At 34.8% G+C, this 15,579-nt stretch overlaps 1 protein-coding gene across 8 annotated transcripts in view; it reads right to left on the bottom strand.

Moving 5' to 3' along the window:
• Nucleotides 1-15,579, bottom strand: part of FTO (FTO alpha-ketoglutarate dependent dioxygenase) — a 437,735-nt gene that overhangs the window by 282,355 nt on the left and 139,801 nt on the right. For 7 of the 8 annotated variants that reach the window (XM_090063582.1, XM_090063584.1, XM_090063580.1 and 4 more), the window contains one exon: nt 7,759-7,878. In XM_090063582.1, the coding sequence (XP_089919708.1) occupies nt 7,759-7,878 (120 nt within the window). Of the gene's footprint in view, nt 1-4,315; nt 5,841-7,758; nt 7,879-15,579 lie in introns of those variants that run through there. The other variant, XM_090063581.1, reaches the window with a different exon arrangement.

Below are 15,579 nucleotides of genomic sequence, written 5' to 3'. Positions count from 1 at the left end.
ATGTCTTGATTTTTCAACTGGATACATGCAATGAAAATTCTTGCATCCATACAAAGCTCCATTAAGCCCCAACTTTTCTTTCACTGGTAAGTTAATATGTAAATAGCTATTTCTTTAAGAATGATTTTCTCTGTATCGGTATGTGTCTGTGTGTGTGTGTATACACACACACCCCCACATATATACACATACACACACAAGATATTTGCATCTTTTCAGTTATAGTAATTTTTTTAAATGGGGTATTCTATTTTAGGCACATATGTTATGAGTGGAGCATATGGTTTTGAAAAACTGAGCTTAAGTTATTTGCTCTAGTTAGGCAGAATTTAGTGACAAAACTAGAATTAAAAGAACCCAGAAATCCTGACTCCCATTCTCAAACCTAACACATCAAATCACAGTACCTTGCATGCAAAGGCATTGAATTAGTCTGAGCTTCTGTCTTCCTGTCTGTAAAATGAAATTTGTGATTTTCTTTATAAGAGATGAATGATGATAGATGCAAAACAAGTTTTTTCACCTAATATCTTTCAATTAGCGAAAGGATTGGTGACCAAACAAAATAACAGATGCCCCAGTGGCTAGAATCAGTAACTGCTAAAAAAGCATCACTTCATTTGCTTACATACACATATTTAAAAGGAAGACTAAAATGTAGTTCTACATCTACCTAGGCTGTAGGAATTTCTAGCTAGCCTTAGCAACTAGCACAGGAATGACAACACATATGACAAAGTTCTTATAAAGTCACTAAAATGAAGTAACAGGAGAATTGTGCTTTACAAATATTAGTTGTACTGTAGAATAATTACAGCAGCTTAAATGTTGACACTTTTGTCATACTGCCATTTGACATCATGTCCCTTATAAACCAGAAATCCCTTAGTTTATTACTTAGTCATAATAAAAGTTACTCCTGCAAGAAACCAGGAATATTAAGTTTCAACCCAGTATCTCATCTTTTAGCATATTTGTATTTTTATATGCACACACATAGACATACTTCTAAATGTTAAGAGTGAGTGAAAATAAAACAGAAGCTTTGTGATATATTTTATTCATCCTGTTCCCATCTAACCCAGAACTAGTAGCCACATATTTTAAGTGTTGTGGAGAATAAACCGAATAACTGGCCTAATTATGAATGGTCAACCATGTATTTGTTAATCTTTTTCATCAAAAGCTAAAAGATATTTTAACATGCTAATATTTTACTATTCCCAGCAGGTGGCAATTTATTCATAATGTTGTCCTTCTTAAAGCATAATATGAAATTTCCAATCAGAAACCAAACTATTAAAAGTGACAATACTACCACAAAAAAGGAAATCTTAAGCCCAAGTAGGTAAATATATAAATAACTAAATCAAAAGTAAATAATTTATTACACTTTGATATGTGATCAAGATATTTGCAGTTTCCAACGTTATACATCTTAATAAACCACATTAATCTTACAATGAAGGCCTGATTCTGCTCCTATTAAAGTCAGTGATGTGATTCCCATGACTTTGATAGAGTAATATCAAACACCAAAACATACCATATATTAGTTACATCATTGTATACGCTCTTCAGTTTGAAGCCTAGCATACTTCATAAACAGTTTGTTAAAAAATAAATTGATATGTATTTATACAAGCACGCATGGATAGGCAAGGCATATGCACAAACGTGATGGCTTAGAATATGCAAACTGATCTGTGTGGACAGATTCCTGTGCCAGCAGGACCCCCAAAAGTCTATGGTGCACAATACAAAAACAGAGATCAACCTATATGAAATCAATTGTGAGACAGACTGGGGGACTTCTGTACTTTGTGCCACAGTCTTACCATTAACTTAACCCACATCACATCTCTCTTTCCCCATGCTTTATATACATATATATTTTATATATTCTATAAAATGCATGCATGACTGTATATAAAATATAGATAAAGACAAATATTTTATTTAAATCAACACTGAGATTATTACACAAACCAAGAAAAGTCTATTTATTCAAAGTTGAAGGGGAACCTCCACACATACTTTTCCTACACATTTGTAAAAGCAAATCTTATTTCCCCTGAGCTGGGATAGTATATTGTAACTTTGAGCTTATTGGGTTATGACAGTTTGTTACAACCTTAATGTTTTCAAGAGCTGTTTTTTCAGTATGTTATGAGTTGCAAGGAAGCTCTGTTTAACATTCCTAGTTTATAATAGAAATGTTATATAATAGAAATGTTAAGAGTACTTCATTCAAACACAGCTCAGATCTCAACTAGCTCATGTAAGGGTTAAAAACAGAAAGTGCTATTCACTGGTTTGCTCTGATGTTCCTGTAGATATTGTCACTGGATGTATCCTCAGTAGAATTCTATTCAACACCTCTGTCTTTAAGTACAAAGCTGTAGGCTGTAGCAGCTTTAGGAAACATAAGTATCCTTTTTTCTGCTGCACAGTATCTGTGTGTGAAATTCTCTAAAGGGGTTTAAGTATTTACCCTGAACACTATCAGACAGTTTCTAAAATTTTCCTTATCCTGTTGCAAAAACACTTCAAAGAGAATCATAAACAGTCCTTTGTGCTTTCAGCACACATTTTGTTTTGGAGGCTTAAGTCTGAATTCTCTCAGAATTGTAAATATATTTTCAGGAAGATGTAGTACACAACAATTTTTTAAATGTTTGCTAGTGATTCTACAGTAAACAATACAGAACCTTCTTTTCTGAAGGGTGAAAATATTGGGGTCAAATAAATTTGTGGGAGACAAAAGGAAAGAGAATCTTTAAGGGCTGGTGGTTTTGAAATTAAAGATATTTTTCTAAGAATGTTTTGCTCTTGGTCCACATAAAAAAAACCGTATAAAAATCTTTTTTTAAAGAGTCTGGCATAAACAGATAAGAATAGTCCAGAAATTCAGAAGATATGGCTGAAATTTGGTCCTTTGAGTGCCCATGTTGTACCTATATTTCACAGCTCATTAGGCAAATATGATCACCCAGCCGTCCAATAAAGGACCATGAAAACTGTGATATCTATGGACAATGGGAAAGTTAAGGATGAAATTTAAATCTCAGCTCAGAAATAACTGAATTTTTACAGTTAACAGCCAGAATCTTATAATTTCAATAGTCCTGCGTATTTCTCCAAGCTACGAACAAATATTCACCAGTCTTTTTTTTTAACAAATTTCTTAAATATGTTAGCTGTTTAAAAATGTCAGTTTCTGAAAAACAGGAGGATTTATTTTTAAAATATTCATTCTTTGCCTTATAGATCATTATGATTATTTTTGCACTGTTATACTTGGTGATATAGCTGGACATTTACAGCTTTTTTTTTTATTAAGAAAGAATGCAAAAATATATTATTGCATTAGGCTGAGGTAATGTATGTTAAGTTTCAGCTTAGACTGAAGTGTTACCACCAAACTTTAAGTCTCTGTGAACAGTGGCTCATAAGAGAAACTTTCTTATGTTCATATGCAGCAGTGGTAGAAAATAATGAAACAGAACTCAAAAAGAAAAAAAAATAATTTAACAAGCATACAGCCTTACTTTCTTATATCAATTTGAGATTGATAAAAAGGATTCTATTGAGGATAACAGTAGTAACAAGCATCACACTTAGCTACATAGCTACAAGAAGGAACCCCAAGAGGAAACCATTGTGCTTAAAGATATCAGATAGAATGGAATGACACCTTGCTGATTATAATCACATAAAATGTGTACATTTCTGTATTGATAGTGCATTTAAAAAATAAAAGAATGATATGTTATACTTAATAACTATTAGCTATTTTAGGATATGAAAACAGTGTAACAGATTATTAAAATCACTTGAATTTAAACTACAGTATTAGTAATTATATTCCAAAAACTTACATTTTACTTCTATATGCTTCATTCTTACAAGTGAAATCTTTTATAGCAGGCAGATAGTTGTGTTATTAACTAGAGCTTGCAGTTGTTTATATATTTCTGTATGTTTTAGTACCATGATTTTTTCCCCTTTGCCAAATTCTTACATAAATGGGTGGGATTAAATGGAGCCTAGCCTACCTAACATAATTATATATGTTGTGATTTTATACTGCAATGAAACTGATACACTTTAATAATCCCAGTCTTGGCTCTTACCCACTAAAGTCAATAAAGGTTATTAAGGCCAACTGCCATATAAATACATTGCTATGTTGCTAAATGGACTGTCAAAGCAGGAAATACAATTCATACCATACAACACTAGTAGTGTCTTCATTTTTAAAAGGAACACTGGATACATTAAAAAAAAACCTTTAAGATTTGTCATTCAAACGTAAAATCATAAGTAGTCTCTTTATTTCCATTTCAAAAGCAAAAACATTCCATTGCACTATGTTTTGTTTCACCAAATTTACAACAGAATAAAAATAAAAAGTCATAGGATTTCCACAATTCTTCCTGCTTTGGCAGGGTGTTAAACATTTTTATAGGTAAAATAAATGTCAGTTTGCGAGGTTTGCATGATATCAGACCCTGAGAGACAAATTGTCTCTCCACTGAATCTCAGAACAGCTATAGCAAGACTTCTTCACATCACATGAGATTTCAGCTTTTCAGACTTCTCTTTACCCAGAAAGCAAAGCTTGTACAGTCCCTTTCAAATGGTAACTCTCTCTTTGAATTCTGTGAGCATTTACCCTGATGTTGCACATGATAATGTGTTAATCTTGGATGACTTTTTAAAAATAAAATACAAACATTTGAATAGCCTTCATATTTTTAAGGGGGAAAGAAGGGAGGGATGGTTGGCTAAACTGCCTCAGATTTAATGGTCCATAAATTCATGAGGTAATGTTATGGGGAAATGTGATGTTTTATCAGAATGTCATTCAAATGAAAGGTTTAACATTTACATCACAAGAGTGAGCTCTGAGTAAAACTATCCTCGGGGAAAGAAATGCCAGGAATAAGCATCATGATAAAACTGTACGCTTGCTATAATGTATAAAAATATTAAATATAGCCCTGAGGTCTGGAGACATTGGGTTAAACTTTTTGAAGTATTATATTTTCCTGTGCACTAGGCCAATTACAGTTAACAGAAACAGTTTACGGAGAGAGGGGGCAGACAGGGGTTTGGGGATTTTTTATAATATTAGTTAAGCCATTAAACAGGAAAATAAAAGCAAGGACCCTGAGACCTACTTATGTAAAATCTTACATGCATACACGTAAAACTTATGACAAGGGTTGTACAGAGGTAAGTAAAGGAAAACACACTGCTTCTTAAAAGTATTTCCTTTTTAAAGAATCTAAACAACTTCTGACACAAGATTAATAGCAACAAGCTACGCAATTTCTAAGTTACACAGTAAATTTTTTTTTAAATAAATCCAACTAAAATTATTTTAATTTGGACAATATACATTGAACGCAGGCCAGAAGATACCTTCATAAATGCTTTTTTTTATTTAACTTATTCTACAGAAGCCAAACATGCATCAAAACGCTGCACTTTTTATGTTAAATTGCTGTTGAATTTGTTAACCCACAATTGATTTCCTGTGTTATGGAATCTTAGAGATTACAGCTAACTTGAAGCAACAGGGATAATTCTTGATGTTAATGCTACATTTCTGTGTATTTTCTCAAGTCTTGTACAGCCCTTGTATTAAAACTGCAGCTCAACAGTGTCCCCTACTGTTGATTTATGTAGAATGTGGAAAACATAGTAGAAACAGAACAAAAGTGAGAAAAGGCTGCCTCTGGGTCCCAAATACAGTACACACCAAATTTATGTATAGATTCAACAAAACAATAGACATTCTCAGTAACATCCTCTTCTGTCTCCTTCAACAGCTGAAATTAATTGCAATTAATGTGTTAGGAGTCATAAAACATTAAAACAATTTTTAAAATTTAAATTAGAAGCAGCTTCTGTCTTGGCCCAAACCTTTGGTTTGCTGATAAATATCATCCTGAGGCCTGTTGAAAGGAGATACACTGACGCCACCATGGTTCTAATTAGAGACACATGGTAATGTCACACCAATTGCAGAAAACCCAGCCCTTGAGGATTCCTGAGTTTGCTGTTTTTCCATGTTCTCAACACACAATGGATATAAAACAATAATCAAATGTCCTTGCCTCTGCCTCATTAAGTCTTGGAGATAGATTGTTATTGGAAAGAAAAACAAACTGAAAAAAACTTTTTTTTTTTAAACGATAAGTTATTTAAGATACAAAAACACTAGTGGACTGTGTATGCATGTGGGAAATAAAAATGAGACATAAATGCATTAAAAATAAACTAGTTATAAAAAAAAAAAAAAAAAAGGAAAAGATTTAAGTCCAAGGTTTGCTGATTTTTCATAGTACCTAATGTTGCAAACATCTAAATTCCAGTTTTCTGCAGTTTTTCAAGCTTGAGTTGCTTGATGTTTCAAGAAAACCTTTCAATATAGAACAAGTTCCAGCAAGCAAAAACTTCTCAGGTTGAGAAACCCATTTATGCTGTATCTGCTGTTGCTGGTAAAGGAAGAAACTATTCTCAAAATGGAAAGTTATATTTCAAACACAGGGTCTCCTCCTAAGTACATGTGACTGCTGCAAATGAGTCATTGGGATTTCAAATCTCTCAAGGATAGACCCAAATTCAATACTATTAAAATCAATCAGCTACTTCAACAGATGTTCAGGGTTTTTATCTATACTACAGTTTCTTGCCAGCACAGCTCTGTTTGGTCAGGAATGCAATGAGACACGATCTGTAACCAACACAGCTGAGCAGACAAAAGCCCCTACTATAGATGCCATTATATCAGCAAGAAGATGTTTCTGCCAGTAGAGTTTCTTTTGCTTAGGGGTCTGGAATAAGCTATACCAATGAAAATGCAATAATAGTATATTGCTAAAAGCTTCCACAAGCAGACTGCACTGATGTAACTACACCAGTAGTTCAAGTTTGAGATGCTTGCTGTTTCAAGAAAACCTTTCAATATAGAACAAGTTCCAGCAAGCAAAAACTTCTCAGTTTGAGATACCCATTTATGCTGCATCTGCTGTTGCTGGTAAAGGAAGAAACTATTCTCAAAATGGACAGTTATATTTCAAAAACAGGGTCTCCTCCTAAGTACATGTGACTGCCGCAAATGAGTCAACTATTGATGTGTAACATCAACAGTTACACAAATGGTTGACAAATCCCCAGTGTAGATAAAGATAGGGATATCTATTTAAAAGGAGGATACAGGGATCTTAGTCACATAACTAATATTGTTTAAGATACTAGTTAGCTTTGTATTTGCCCAGCTGTTGGTGCAAATGGTGCTAGCCACAGCATGCGCTGGTGTAGATTGCATATAGCTGTTTTAACCTCCAGATCATTTAACCTCTGATATCTCCCCAAGCACTCTTGCTCTCACTGGCAGAATGATGGGGACGGTGCTGAAAACTCCCAGTGAGGACACACTGCTAGACAGTGTGCTGTAATATCCCAGTATGGTAACCATATATTTTACAGTACTACAAACAGATGACAAGAAAATCTTTACCTTTTTTTTTTTTTTTTTTTTTTAAGTTTTCCTCATTGTGGTTTATTATTTCTTTTCTTGCTTTGATAGTCAAAAGAGAAAGGACTGGCATTATATAAAATCCAGAAATGCTGAAAATGTAAAGCCTGATTCTACTGCATGCTTGCAATGTGTGCAGAGCTAACAATGTGTCTGCAGAATTATTCTAAAACTTTTAGAATCTAATTATTGATATTGGTACTTACCATAATCTCCATCTTTTTCCAAAATTCTTCCAGTTTAGCCATAGGTTCAAACCACCAATCAGTGCACTTCCTATAGCGTTTGCCCTGAAACCAAAACTGCCTAAGCCATTCAAATTCAACCTGAAAAACAGAATATATATAGGCAATAACATAAATAATCTGTGTTTATTATTTGGAATTACTGCAAATCTGTTCATATTTGTGTTGCTACTTATAGGACAAGGAAAATGAGAGTTTTTGCAATAACAAACAGCCTCCAAATGTAATTTTATGTATATACACTGCAGCTTTCTATATTTTTGCATGTGAATTTACGGTCTGAGCCAAAGATCACCAAAAGTCAATACATAACCATAGACTGACTATACTTGATTTTGGATTAAGCCTCTCTCAATTATGAAGAAAAATCATCTGACAACACTAGACACCTTTACCTCTGAACAGGTACAGCAGAGATTGCAAAGGCATAAACCATGAGATATTGTGACACCCATTACAGGTGAGAAACTAGTCCAGTTCTTGTTAGACTATATGGCCAAGTACAGATAGCCACATGCCTGCAGGGCCTCAGGCAAGAAGCCAGGGGGTCCTAGAGCACACCTGCCTGCTCAGCTGGAGCAGACAGCTTGGGTCAAGGCAGCTTGCTCACCCTGTGAGGGGGATTTTGCAGGGGAGGTGCAAAGCATCCTGGTATGCTAGAGGACTGAACTTGAATCTGGAGGGGATCTGGGACAGAAGTTCAATAAACCAATTTAACCTAAATCAGTTAAGTCTGATATGACATCCACCTAGATTTATCTTAAACTAGTTTGAGGCATTTTAAAAGCAGTTTATGTGCACTGAACTTCTGTTGTGTCACAGATTTGAACGAGTTTCTGATCACTTATACTAGGTTATGTGTAATTCCTGTCCCTAAGCTCTCACATTAGCTGTTTTGATAAATTACCAGAGGAAGACTGTTTATTCAAGCCTGCTTCTTGTGTTGGTGGTTTTCATGATATAGATACCTGAACTGAGACCACAAGATCATTTCAAAGACATGAACAAAAACTGGATCAGTACTTAGCTGCACTGTATTTGAAAGAGATCTAAAATAAAATACATTATTCCTAAATCCAATTTCCCTGACTTAGGGGGTCTATCATTTACTGCTGCAGTGAGTGGATGAGTTTGCTACCTTCTATTAGATCTTCATTCACATAAAACAAGCCCCCAACTTCTTATAGCAGCTGTGCAGAAGAATGCACATAGCTCGAGTTAAAAAGAAACCTCTCCGCTTACTGCATCACTGAAGTCACACATTTTGGATACTTTTCTGACTCTTACGTTAGCAAATCCAGTACCATAAAACTATAATGGATCATGCAGGCAGCCTTGAGGAAGTCAGATACGAGAACATTTCCGTATCAAAAGTGAATTTGAAATTCTTTAAAGAATTTTTTTTGTTAAACTTGAGAATTTAAGCTTTTTTTTCTTTCGATTTGCTAGGCACATTTCTGTTTACAATAATTAAAGCATTTTCATGATACACTTATAAAGCCGTGTTGTAGCAAAATACAAATGTAGTGTCACTAGCAGAGTTTCCGAAACAGTTCTAACACCAGTGATATCAGACATTAGAGGGTCTGACAAACCACAAGAAATCTTTATCCGAAAGGGGAAAAAACAGCTAAGTTGCATGCTATATAACCTTGCACCTTTGACGCATTACAACAGAAAACAGAAAACCTGCCTGCAATGGGTTGTTCTTAAATATCATACTTGCACATTACCTTTAGGAGAACAACATCATAGTTATAAAATGTGAAGACCACATAGCCTACTCATAAATTTTCAAGCTTAGTCCTTCCATTCATCTACTCTGTAAATCACATTTTTATAGTGATTTACAGTCCTAGTCATTTAGAATTTTGTATTTATCTTTGTTATGGTAGTTATGTTTCACAGACTCAAAACCACTTTAATCTTCACCTGTTACCACAAAGAATTTTTGTTTTGTTTTCCACTACTGAACTGTGTGGCAAACAAAGGGTACTTGTAAAGGAAACAATAATGAAAATGGTTTAAAGACTTCACCTAAGAACACCTTTCTCCAAGGATAAAGAGAAGCAGTTACTAAAGTCTGAAAGTGTTTTCATTGGTGCTATTGCTTTGATATGTGTAACTGATTTCAATAAAAGCTGTTTAAACAACAAAACTATACAGACAATATTAAAATAACTCTATTGGAGAAAAAAGACATCAACAGGATTAGAAGACATTAGTTAACAGAAGTAAATCTTAAATGTTTTGAGAGGAAAGCTGCAAGCCTAGCTCAGATTTCCTTAGTATACAGGTTTAACAACACGTCTTTCTTAATAAAGTTCAAGTGAAGTTTATTGCTCTTACAGAATTAGCCATATATGAAGCGTCAAGACTTATTTTGTCAAGCTTCTCTGGGATTAATTTTCAGGTGTGTTGAGCTTCTACAGCTTTCACTGACTTTAAACACTTTGTGCCCAACACCTCTGAAAATTCAGCCCAGGGTTGTGTACATATGTGGGCTTTTATTTCTTGCTGGCCTCTTTCAATAAAAAGGCTGTAACCTATAAAGCGTGGCAACCATAATGTTTCAGGAAATAAATCATAGAGGGCCATTAATCAATGAAGAGTTCTGCTTAAAAAAAAATCGATGTTACAATATGGCCCATTGTGACAAGAATGTGAATTTAGTCAATCTGAATTTTGACTAATTATATTGATTTGTCTGCTTGATCTATGTAAATTCAATCTCATTTAAATCTTGGCACCTTGGTTACATTTTAGATGCTTCTTGGCAGTAATGGAAATTGAGGCCTCACATTTACTCTCCCAGCATGAATGTTGCAAGTAGCTCCACAGTGCTTAGTGGCTTATGACATAGAAGTGCTGTGTTCTCTAGGTTTGAGATAAAGTTTAGTAGTAAACTAGTTAATTTTGTGCAGGAATAACATGTCTCTTTAGAGCTCAGTGTACCAACCATGCCAAATTGTGACATATGTGTTTATTTAATGATGTGGACTACTGTTCACAAGAGCTCTCAAACTGAGTCCCGAATTCATTTCGTCTCATGTCTCAACTTAGCCTCTCTATAGAGTTAAAAAAGGGTTAAAAGTCAATCATTGTTTTACCCACTAAGTTAGTCATCAAGCTGCCTGACACATGATCTTGGTGAAACAGTCCAGGCATGCAGCATTATTTGGTTTCCAACACAGGAACCAATGGCCAGGAGACTGACTGCAAAGGTAGTCAGTGTGACACACACATTACATCTTTATGCCTTTGCCTAGCTAGATATAAAATATTTTGTTTTTGTAAAAGAAAAACCTTTTTTGTAAACAGACCAGGTTTTGGAATCCTGTGAATGAAAACCCCTTTTTCTTCCTTAATACATAATAGTTCACATCACCTCACATCCATAATCATGGAGAAAAACCAGAGACAGATAACTACTGGCTGCTTTCCAGAAGCCCCTACATTTTATATTCCAAGCCTCTCCTTTTCTTCCCTTTATTAAAATAAAGCACCTCTTTACCATCTATTCTTGGATCAAACAAAGTTACAGAGATATCTCAACTTACCTTCCTACTTCCTGCCCTTTCTATGAATAGCAGAATGCATAGCAGAACAAAAAAGTATCAGACTCAGACAGGTTTAAATGAAGTAGAGGCAAATATATGCAGTACAACAGCAAGACCTGTTATATAAATCATTATGTTTATAAAAGACCCTAGAATAAAGTGAATAAATAAGGCAAACAGATGAATACAACCATTCCTAGAGAAGGAGTTCATTTTAAGTCTCAGTATTTCAAGAGAAATAGAAACAAAGAGCCAGCCATTCTAGATCTATCTGGATTAGTTGAGGGAGGAGACTATTCACAAATCAAGATCTGAACTCAGGTTAACAGTTGCTGTGCTTCATCTTTGGCTACTTTCTCTAACATCAGTTTTACACTGGAGACCCAAGCACTGTGGGTAACTAAATGGCAAACAGGCAAAATATATATTTTTCCTGTTTGCCATTTAGTGTATGTATATATATCTATCTATATAGATAGATAGATAGATAGATAGATATAGAGAGAGAGAATACTTTAGAACTTATTTTGATGAGTGTTTTCACTGATGATTTCCACCAATAAAAATGAGATCAGAATGAGACCTCATATGTCTAACATCAACTCATCTTCAGGTTGTCCTTTAAACAATGATTTAAGGCCAATTTTAGGTTTATAGTCAATAGTGGGTAGTAAAAGGCCAACAGCACCATTTGACATTTTGTGAGCTAGTGGCTCCTCAGTCAATTATTTAAAGGGATTGGTTATTAAATGCCATCTATGTAGGTGATCTATATTTTCTCTCTTTTGTACTAGCCAGCCAACCAACTGTGCTGTCATTTCACTGTGATGTGCTAAAACACGCATTAACCTTCCTTTTGCTGTGTACATCACCAGGCTTCTCAGCAGTGACCTGAGAGTTTAACAACAATAAACTCTTTCAATTTAGCTAGCTGAGGCTTTTTTTTACATCACAATACACTGAGAGCTAAACTCAAACTACTTTTGCCATTGGGAAGGATTTGAGATATGCAAGAGTAACTGCACCCTGACTAGAGTTAGATCAAAGAATTCAACCTTAACTTCAAATCTTCTAATCAAAGGACTAAACCAAAAATAAGTGAAGCCAATACCTTTGATTATGTCAATTTAAGTACTCATGTGCATTCTTCCGAAATGCTTTTCATATGGGGCCTGATCCTAAAAAAAACCTCTGATCACAAAAAAAAATCTGTGGGACTGCTCCCACTCTCTGCCCAATCCAGCAAGCCCTCAAAGCAATTCTGAAATCATCTCACCCTAACAAAAACCTGTTATTGTAGCTCCAGATCACTCAAAACAATGGAATTTCTGTGCTCATCTGAAATGCAAAAGATGGGGGTAGGGGAGAAAGGGTGAGACTGTATGTTGGTATAAGTTTTTAGAATATTATATCCATTATTGTTTAAATAATCTGCCTGGCAATATTGTTGGTTTTTCTTTCCCCGCCCCCCAAAAGGTATTTACTTAACAGTGGCTTTTCCCCAGTTCTCTTACAGCTCCATTTTAGATGCACTGAGTAGTTGTACATACTTTTGGAAGTCAAGAGCTACGTCAGTATGGTGAACAACTCAGCACTCAGTCAGCTCTGCCAGGCCATTTATTTCAGTATAAATTACTACTGACCAAACAATCACCTGTTTGCTTAAAGGGATGACTTAATTCAATCTGTAACACTATGCATTACTGTTAGGATACTATATCCCACAATTGTTCAGGTAATTACTTCTATTCTCAATATTATACGTTGCTCACAGATACACTTGTCACCGTACTATTTGTTCTGGAGTTAAGACAGACTTCCCTATGTACTGCTTTGAAAAATCATCAGCAGATACTCCTAATTGAGGGTGCCATTATTTATAATTCTAAGCTACATGCTGGGAGTAAAATGGCTGTGTGGACAAATCCAAGTCACAATGTACTTTGCAATAACGCGAAATACAGACCTAGAATCTATTTTAATGAAAGGCACTATGACACCCAGGGAACTTCAAGTCCAAAGAAATCTAACATCTACTATATTATCCATCAGAGATGCAACCTAAGGTTAACACTGCATTTTCTCTAACAGTGGGATCTTGTATCAAGATATTCAATGCAATGATTTAATTTTAGCAATGAGTGTAAGCCTATATGTTCAGCTGTAAGATATATATCTCTAGTGCCTAAGAGCTCCATGATGACTTCATCTGAGTTACTGTCATCTGATATCTAGTATTGATAAGTGTCATCAATATAAAGAGAAAATTTAGAAAAAGTCCTAAAAGCTAGTAATTGCTATTTAAACTATTGTCTCTAAAGTACTGCTTTACAGTAGTATTTAAAAGTAAAACAAGGCAACATTACTCCTGTGAATCAGAAATAATTCAAGTAGCATATATGGATTTTAAAATCAATTCAAGTCATACCCATAACAGAGATGAAGTTACAATTCTTCTGGGGAGGCCTAGCAAGTAACCAGCAAGTAAACTGCCCATTAGCAAAGATACATGGGGACAGAGTTGTGTTTTTTTCCTATACACATCTTACATTGTAACAACCTACATGTTGTGCTGGGCCAGGAAACTGCAGAAATCCACTCATATCTAGTATAAAAAGTGAAGAAGTTTCTATTTGCAAAAGAAAAGGCTTGTATTATTCTCTCAAACATCTATGTTTCCAGTTAACTTTGATAAGCAACAAAAAAAAGTGCATCTACCACAATGTAACCACAGATAACTTGCCTACTTGTGTGGTAAAAAGAACAATGTCTAAAATAGTACTCTGACATATGGAATTAATCCCTTGAACAAAGGGATGACCTTGAAAATTATGAAAGAGGGCGGGTGGTTATCCTCTTTTCATGTGGAATATGGATCCAATGTTTATTGACTCTTAAGTGTGCAATGCATATAGGCTAACCAGAAAATTCTGCTACAGTGTATATATAGTATATACAGGATACAGCATATATCATATGTGTAACAGGAAACAACACAAAGCAATATTACCTAGGTAAATGCAAAGGCCCAGATCCCCCACATGATGTAAATAGTATACATCTTTTAAAAAAGCTGTGCAAATTTAGGCTGGCTCTGAACAGGCCTAGCTATGCAAACAACGTACGTCTACAGTCTTACTCCTAAGCACAATTAATATTTTGTAAAGCACTGCAAATACTAGCCAGCTTTAAAATAGGCCAAAAACTGTTTGGATTAAAACTAAGAGAAAAGAGATTATTTTGCCATTTTTGTCAAATGTGCCACAGTAGCCAAATACTTGTTCCTCAAAGTTTCATGAAGATTGTGAGTTTGTTCTATTACTCAGTAAATACATATTCTGTTGTATGAACTTTAAAAAACAAATCCTCGAAGACTGTTGTAAATACATCACTATACTGTATGTGAAAATTAAACACCATGCTTGTCCCAGTGGGTCAAACAAACCCCGTTACACCAGTAGGAATCCTGACTACTTTAAAATCTATGAATACAACAGCACTGTGAGGTACCACTGAAAATGAAAGCACAAATTGGTAAAATAATGTTATATTGTTTTATATTAACTATGAAGCATTACCTATTTTTCCTATAATGTTCACTACTCATGTCGTGTGTCAAAATCATCAGAAGTTGCAACCAAAGACAGCTCTTTGGACAGCAAAACAACAAACATGTCAGTCTGTCATTTTGAAGACCTTAAAAAACACTGTGGACAGTATTCTTTGTGGCAGTTTTCAGATGAAATTTTATGAAAGTTTAACTCAGCTTCTCAGAAGGAACTGCCATTTTCACAAAAAGAGTGCAAACTTTTGCCAATTTCCTAAAAAGGCCTAATGATGTGTGTCATATTGCAACTCTTCCCACTGACAAAGAGTATTAGAACAACATTTTCAAAGATACCACAATATTTTGTATTTCTCTCTAAACAGGGCACTGCTATTTTCTATCCATCTTAACAGGTAGAATCCACATTGTTTTGCTAAATATGTGCATTTGCTAAGGCGCTTAACCTGAACAAACAACTTTTCAGAGCTCTTTGGACTTCAGATTCCAAACACATGCAGCTATTCACCTGCAGGATCCTCCACACGGGATCAGGAATCTGAGCTATATTATTATTATTCCTAAGAAATAGATTTCTTACACCTTTTCTTATTAAAGAAAACTGTAAAGTAGATTCTCTCTCCCATCACTGTGATCACATGGGTCTTTTTGGAAATG

The sequence above is a fragment of the Crocodylus siamensis genome, chromosome 9 (genome assembly GCF_052110815.1).
Source record: "Crocodylus siamensis isolate JL-2025a chromosome 9, ASM5211081v1, whole genome shotgun sequence".
Taxonomy (NCBI): Eukaryota; Metazoa; Chordata; order Crocodylia; family Crocodylidae; genus Crocodylus; species Crocodylus siamensis.
The sequence above is the reverse complement of the archived record's forward strand: the minus strand, read 5'-3'. Positions and strand labels throughout refer to the sequence as shown.